At 39.1% G+C, this 8,403-nt stretch overlaps 1 protein-coding gene across 2 annotated transcripts; it reads left to right on the forward strand.

The window, feature by feature from the left end:
- Nucleotides 1-3,699: 3,699 nt before the first annotated feature.
- Nucleotides 3,700-7,143, forward strand: LOC113041007 (mitochondrial glutamate carrier 1-like). 2 transcript variants are annotated; one of them, XM_026199260.1, is made up of 9 exons: nt 3,700-3,804; nt 4,117-4,242; nt 4,561-4,616; nt 4,965-5,055; nt 5,144-5,262; nt 5,636-5,828; nt 6,329-6,483; nt 6,572-6,647; nt 6,756-7,143. In XM_026199260.1, exons 1-9 carry the CDS (start codon nt 3,785-3,787, stop codon nt 6,913-6,915), a joined length of 996 nt encoding a protein of 331 aa, XP_026055045.1. In that variant the 5' UTR covers nt 3,700-3,784; the 3' UTR covers nt 6,916-7,143. The 2 variants fall into 2 exon arrangements, with proteins under 2 accessions (XP_026055045.1, XP_026055046.1); XM_026199261.1 differs by having other exon boundaries at nt 5,639-5,828.
- Nucleotides 7,144-8,403: the final 1,260 nt, after the last annotated feature.

Raw genomic sequence — 8,403 nt, forward strand, 5'->3', positions numbered from 1 at the left:
CATTAGCATCAAATTCCTCTTGCCCCACTTCACTCATACGAACTTTCATTAGCCCCATCAAATCTGCAGTCACTGCTGTACAGGAATCCATTTTTCTTCTAATCTCAGTAGAAGGAACTGATTGAGATCTTATAAGTTCATATACATTTTTCACTTGACTTTCCATTCCCTCTACACTGTCCATCAGGTCACTTAAGTCTTGGTCCAAGCACTCACCCTTCAGTTTGGTACGTGTAGCTTTAACTTGGTCTTTCCAGCTTTCATACAACTTGATGAATTTACTCTCCTTTTGAGAAACTTCTTGCTGCTTAAGCTCCTGCATTTTTGGAGTTAACTTTCTTTCTCGTGAGGATTTCCTGGGTTCATCTGTTCTTGAAGTGGAAGGAATAGGTTCTGTCATTGCTGTTTGAAGTGACTGTATTTTGGAGTGTGCATCACCAATGAGTGACTCTAATCTTTCCCTTTCAACATCATTACTTTGAGATTTCAATTGTTCATTTAACCTAATCAACTCTGCTTGAATGGTCTCTATTTGCTCACTTGATTCACCACATTGTGATTTTTCTCCATAGACTGACATTGTAAATGTTTACCAAAAACACTTTAGTACACGGTTACTTAACTATTACTCTCAGATCAAATTACTCACCATTCACAACAATGTCAATGCTGAAGCATAAATCAATTAAAGCAATATATTTATAACACTTTACCTTTTTTTTTTTTTAATGTCCATATAGATGTAGAAGTAGCACAGTCAAACCTGCAGTTAACTGCACAGCAGAACTCTTCTGCTTCAAACAGCGATGAAATAAACACAGTACTCTGAAGCCTGTAGGAAGGATACTTGTGCGCTAGATACGGGTGGTGTTGGCGCAGTGGATAAGTCACATGCCTTTGGTGTGAGAGACCCGGGTTCGAATCCACTGTGAGGCACCAATGTGTCCCTGAGCAAGACACTTAACCCCTAGTTGCTCCAGAGGCGTGCGACCTCTGATATGTATAGCAATTGTAAGTCTTTTACAATTTTGTAATTGTAATTGTATTTTTGCAAATCATTTTGTAAGATAAAAGCGTCAGCTAAATGAATAAATGTAAATGTAAATGTAAATGTACTTGTAAGGCTGTAATCTAGAAGGATGAATGTCGCCCTCTACTGCTCGCGTCGCGGTACTTTCCTTGGCTGTGACAACTGTGAAAGGGGAAGTCTCCTCTCTGATGCAATCTCAGACCGCGCGATGGTTCCGCGATCGTGATTCTTCCTTTTCTCCGACATCTTGTCTGTACGCGATGCTCCAGCGGCCGCGATGTTGCTTTCTCTTCAGATCCGACGGGTACCGTTCCACATTTGGCGCTGTCGGCTTTGCTGGCGTTACGTTTTCACTATAGCTGCACTGGTCTAATGAAATGAGCCACGCTTCATACAGATGTCCTTTTTTGCTGTTTATTTGTCTCTATGTCTCTGTCTCTTTCCAGCAGACACCGTGAAAACTACAAGAAATAAACATATAGGGCCCTATCTTGCACCCAGCGCAATTGACTTTGTACACCGACGCATGTGTCATTCCTATTTTGCACCTGCGCAAAGCGCGCTTTTCCCTCCACAGAAGCACGTCGCTAAACTAGTGAATGAACTTGCGCTCCCTGGGCGGTTCAGCGCAAAAAAGGAGGCGTGTTCCGGCGACAACAATCCCTGGTGCTATTTTGCTGTTCCATTAAACAATTGCGCCACTGACCAGAAAAAACCTAGTCTAAAGTCAGTGGCGCGTTGCGCGTTGTTCATTATGCTATTTTAAGGGCGCATGCTTGACCATAATGTATAGCGTGCACAACGCGCATACACTTTGCTCATGTAATCTACACAGATGCAACAGTTATTTTTGCAAATCATAAACTGTTACACTAAAAAAAAATATTAACACATGAGATGACGGAAATCATTGTGGTGTGCCACGAAGATGTGAAAAAATAGGCATAAATCTAGCTTACAAATGATTCAGGCTAATTTTAGTAATTAAGGATCAGACCTGTTTGCCCAATAGTGGCAAGACATATAGGCTATGTAAGGACATCTGACAAATATGTTTGTCCGTCAAGAACCAGGAAAAAAATCGATGAAACAATTGTGGCTATTTCCTCCCACGCCTGTTTAACCGACGCTATTTTGGGTGGGTTTCTCTCACAACACAACTTCTCTGTCTTTCACTGCTCTTACAAGAACATCAGTCTCCTCGGCTGTGAACCGCTCCTGGCGTGCGCCTGGTAAATACGCCATAATAATAGCAATCCATAATGGAACTTGCGCACCTGCTTTTAAAGGGAATGTTGGATGACGCTCTGATTGGTTTATTTCACGTTACGCCCAAACCACACCTATGAATAATGAAGCTACTTCAGACCAACCCATTTTAGATTTGCGCCGGGCGCAAGAGCCATTTATCCCGCCGGGAAAATAGCAACAGCACCGAGACCCGCCCACAAAGTTACTTGCGCTTCGCGCTTTGACACTTGCGTTTCAGATCGTTAAAATAGGGCCCATAATGTTCAAAATATGCATTTAGTCGAGTTAGTTCTTTTCAAGTCTCTCATGTAAATGTCCGCTGATACGCAAATGAACACATGCGACAATCCGAATCTGATTACATCACGATTTACACATAACATCGTTTACATAAACTGATATAAAACAACATTTTACAGAAAATACAACAGATTTAAAGATGAATTACCATGTGCGCCCTCTTAGACCATGCAGATAAAGGTTAATCTTTTCCAGGCTCTGTATACCATTAACATTACTCTGCATCCATGTTTCTTCAACCCATAATGCAGCGGTCCCGCGTTCAACTCAACCTGGTCATATGACCTGTTACGCTTTGATATTAACTCTTTCTTAAAGAACCCATGACATTAAACATTCTAAAGGAGCACATTCTCTACTTTAAACAATAAATGAACTCAAATTGATTAGACTGTTTAAACAAACATAAATAATACACATATCTTTGAAAAACATGTCTTTTGACAGTTACACTCTTAAAATTATAAATTTTCTCAGTTTAAACAATTGATGTGTCATCTTTGTTGTATTCTGAATAAAATATTGAAATTTGAAACTTCCACATTATTGTGTTCTGTTTTTATTCACAATTTTTTACAGTGTCCCAACTTTTTTGGAATCGGGTTTGTAAAATAGAAGATAAAAGCAACATGAACATGTAACTTACTCTTTTCACATACTGCTTTATAAAAGTAAAAAATCTGTAAGATGAAGGTTTTGAAACAGACTGACAGTAATTATTATTCTTTTTTTAAATATAGTTTCGTCATTCATGTATAGTATAACATTCTAGTGTAAGTGCACATTTAGGAAGAAATCCAACATTCTTTAAAAAGATTACATTTTTTAAAATGTAAAATGTTTTTTCAAAGACTTAAGACTTCTAAAACTTATAAATGCATTTAAATGTACTTGTCAAAAATCCCTAAACACACGTGCAAGTTTGTATGCAGTAGTGTAAGTGTTAAATGTACTCGTCAAAATCCCTAAACACACATGCAAGTGTGTATGCAGTAGTGTAAGTGTCTCATTGCATGCTTACTGTAAGAAGACCCTGCTCCTCTGATTGGCCGTGCAGTCAGTTACAGTGGAGACACACGGTGAGGGAGTGAACGCCTGAGGCTTTTGGGAGGGGTTATCATATATAACCCCTCTCTGCTGCTTTGCACAGTGACTGCGCCTCTGTCTACCCCAGCCCTCTAATCAGACCACAAACCTCTCACCATGGCTCAACAACCAATCAGGTATGAACCAGAACAACTGTTGTGTGTTGTGTTGTAGTCAATAAATACTGCCGTATTGGTGTAGTTAATCAGTTTATTCTCTTATACACACTGGGACTTCAACATATTAAAAGGGAAGTAATTATAATTAAATAAATAAGTCAACCTGACATTGCCTTGCTTCTTTAAACCTTTGCGTCAAAGCAATGCCTTGATTTTGCATCATTGTTAAATGGAGGAATGGGTTAGGAGTGATGAATGCATTAGGAATACAATTACTTAGATTTTTTGAGGTATTGATTCATACAATTGCTCTCTTGTGTTTGTTTCAAGCCTCCCTGCAAAACTCATCAATGGTGGAGTTGCTGGACTGGTGGGTGTTACCTGTGTGTTTCCTATAGATCTGGCCAAGACAAGACTCCAGAACCAAAGAGGAAGCCAACGGGTTTACAAGAACATGTATGTATGCATTCCACATTTGTAAAATTTGGTCAAAATTTTAATATCAATGCAAAGCAAAAAAGACTTACTTTTAACCCTACACTGAACACTTGCAAGTTCACTCAACCATAAAAAGAAAACACTTTTTAAAAAAGAGAGTTCCTGGGAGTGAGTGAGATAATTACCTGTCATGGAGGCTTGAAACTCGCTTTTCTTTCTCAGAACATTATGGATTAGTGAAAAGGGTGCAGCTCACTCAGTATTCATTCTATACTGCAGCTTTAGAATGGTGACTTAACTCAGTAGACAACAATAACATATTATTATTTCGATTAGGATGGACTGTCTGATTAAGACTGTTCGATCTGAGGGATACTTTGGAATGTACAGAGGTAAGTAGTTTTAGAAATTTCTTAGAATTTGACCTTCATTTTTTCCTTTTATCTAATGCCCCCGAGCACATCGTCACGATGCAACATACCTTGCATGTCAGCACTTTACACCATTGCATAAAGAAGACACATCAATCCAAAGTCAATCCAGTCCAAAGCTGTTGGTTCCTGTGACCTACTTTTAGATATTTGATATAGTTTGCAAAAAAATAAAAATTATTGATGTATTATGTATCAACTCATGGTAAGGAATTATAAGATGATCCAAAGCAGGAATTTCCTCCCAAAACTTTGAACCTTCCAAAATTTTAATTCAAAGTTTTCAAAAATTTCCCAAAATCCCTACAGGTGCAGCAGTCAACCTAACACTGGTGACTCCTGAGAAGGCCATCAAACTGGCCGCCAATGATTTCTTCCGTCAGCGGCTCAGTAGGGGAGAGTATGTTCTCTCGGCTTCTATCAAGAAATTGTACAATACTCAATAATAGTTAAATGAAAAGGTTGAATGATCCTCACCTGTGTTTCAGACTCAAGCTGAGCGTGTTTCAGGAAATGTTGGCTGGGTGCGGGGCAGGGATGTGTCAAGTCATTGTCACAACCCCGATGGAAATGCTCAAGATCCAGCTTCAGGACGCAGGACGACTTGGTGAGGCATGAATACTGACCCAGGTTCACCTTCCTTTACAATCAGTCTTCAATTTTCAATACCTTCCTAATGTTCATGATGTAAACAATCATACAAATTTGTGAATATTTCCTCCTGTACTTCATCTCCGTCTTGTATCTAAGACTTGTTGAAAACGGGTCAACAAATTCAAATTTTGCATGTGTTCTTTAGCGAACCTGATTCAGATCATCAGCTCGTTAGAAGAGAGCTTCATGAACGTATGTCAGATAACAGGGACATACAAAATGTTTAAAGAGGTGTATCCATATGATTGGAGTTTAGAACCACTGATTTGTTAGGTATTCTTTCTGCAGGAAGTTACTTGACAGGCTGTGCCATCTTTTACATTCAGCAGCCCAGCAGAGAAAGTTACCCGTGCTCCACACTGTGAAACTTGGGACGGCCAGTCCGGTCCTGAACTGTTCGTACAATGTGGGTCCTGTGTCTTCAATTAGGAAAGTTTCAGCCATTCAGATTGCCCAGGAACTGTTTCGCACAAAGGGCATCCAGGGACTTTACAAAGGACTCGGAGCAACTCTCATGAGGTACGACTAGCAATCTATTCCAAATTCAATCCTCTGCTTAAACTCTGGTTCAAGTATCACAGTACCTCTAAACTAAATACCACAAGGAAATACTGGTGTAAAGCAGGGGTGTCCATTCCTGCTCCTGAAGGGCCATTTTCCTAAAGAGTTTGCTCTGACACATCTGCATGGAAGTTTCTAGTGATCCTAAAGACCAAGTTCAAGTGTGTTTAATTATGGCTGGGATTAAACTCTGCTAAAAGATAGCCCTCCTGGAGTAGGATTGGACACCCCTGGTGTACCATGTTCGACCCAAGTTGGAATATGTTAGCTGGCCAGATTATGTTAGGACCTTGAACAAGTGGCATCATTCCTTTCAGGTTTTAGGGGTAGGGAGGGGTTTAGGGTTGTATATGTTTGCTAGGTACATTCAACAAATAATGCTGATCCATGAACGTCCAACTTGGGCAAGTTATCTCTTGAGACATTAGTAAAATAGACCTTGGGTCTTCTTCTTACAGGGACATCCCTTTCTCAGTGATTTACTTTCCGCTGTTTGCCCACATCAACAAGTTGGGAAAGAATTCTGAGGATGACAATGTGCCTTTTTACTGGTCATTTATTTCGGGGTGTGTGGCTGGATGTACAGCGGCTGTGGCAGTCAGTCCTTGTGATGGTGGGTCTTCAGGTCTTGCTAAAGAACACCTGTTTGAGTAGATGTTAATGTATGTGCAAAGACTAAAGTTGATCCCATCTCTATCCAGTTGTGAAAACCCGGCTCCAGTCACTCAACAGAAGTGCAAACGAAGAAACCTACAATGGTGTGGCAGACTGCATCAGGTAAAGCAACCTGGTTAATGGACATTCTGGGGGAAAAGAATCAGTAACCATTAATGCAATTTTCTTTTTCGGCTGTGTTTGGATTGATCCCACTCTTTGTTCCTACAGAAAGATAATGCACAAAGAAGGCCCGACTGCTTTTCTGAAGGGAGCCGGCTGCAGGGCGCTGGTCATTGCTCCACTCTTTGGAATTGCTCAAGTGGTTTACTTCGTCGGTGTTGGGGAATTTCTTTTGGGACAAACACCATTCAACCTTTACTCTGTCTAAGCTATGAAACCACCTGCATTAAACTTTAAAGACCAACGCAGCTATGATGCGACTGTTTATCTGAAAACAAACCAACTTGCTCCCATGACAATTTGTAATGATTTGTATGAGAAGGCAAAATCATTCAAATCTGGGTCATACATAAACATATAACCCAAATCTACCATTACTGTAATTTGGAAAACAGCTAAAAAGTTTAAATGTTTCTATATGAACCAAATTATAGGACATCATACACTAACAAACAAAACTCAACAAAAGTTGTCACTGGAGTGGTACTCTTTAAAAATTACTATTTACCACTAATTTTTATAAGGTACTCCTATGCACTCTTTAGGGGTAAGTAAGGTACCAAGGTGTATACCACCCCAATACCTTTTTTTTCTTCTTTTTTTTTCTGTGAAGCATAATTTCATCATCTCACACACACTATTATGTGTTCTATAATTGTTAAAGTGTGTTGAAAAAAATGGTTGTTGGAGACAATATTTACATGATATCTATATCATATACAACTGGCTTATTCAGGAAGCTACATCATTGCACATGGTTGTTTCTCTTTCTTTTTGAAATGTTTGGTCAGAACAGTCAGATTTATCCTCAGTGAGGGTTGATTTGAAAGCAAACAGCCATGACTCAAGTTCTCAAAGGGCCAGAAAATCATGCAATATCATTTTTTATACATGTCCTCCATTAACAATTTTTGTCCTACCGTTTTTGTGAGGTTTTGTATATGCACAATATTAACGGAGGCACTGCTGAATAATGTGGACATTAGCATGGAGGCATACCTATGAGGAGATTGTTATACAATATACAGTACACGGCTCTGAAGAGACACACAGAGACAGGATGTTTGTTTCCTGATGAAGTGAGGCTTTCTGTTCCACCTAACCTTGTTAAATTGTCATAATTATGAGTGTGCAAACAGCTTGAACCATTCCTGGGTATTTGAGTGTGCATTTTTTTAAATTTAATTTATTTTTATTTGGAATGACACAAAATTATGATGTTTTTTTGGATAAGCTATTCTCTATTAACATTTCTAAGAAATTTGGCTATGAATTAAAAAGGACAACATAAGCCATAAGTGAAAAGTATGACTGATATGCTTTGTAAGTGGTGGTGGTAAGAGATATGAATGAAAAATGAAAAAATAAATCTACCTAACAAAACCAACTCAGAACTAAGTTCAGGCTAAATTAGTTGAGGTTATCAGTAAGTATAACATTTGCTTTTATATTTAACTCAAAATAGACATGTTTTATATAGTGGGTATTATATTATGTGTGCTTTAATACAAACTTGCAAAGTTGAAGATTCAAATAAAGCATGCGATCTCTAAAGTGCTTGGTGAGTGTTAACTAAGATCACATCTGTGTTGGTGAAAAGTGCAAAGTGTGCACTGCAGATGAAACATTAGCCTGATTCTGCCCTGGTGCTTCCTGCATAGCATGCACTTGCAGCTGACGTGCATTTCATGCCAGC

This window comes from Carassius auratus, chromosome 23, assembly GCF_003368295.1.
Source record: "Carassius auratus strain Wakin chromosome 23, ASM336829v1, whole genome shotgun sequence".
Lineage (NCBI taxonomy): Eukaryota > Metazoa > Chordata > Actinopteri > Cypriniformes > Cyprinidae > Carassius > Carassius auratus.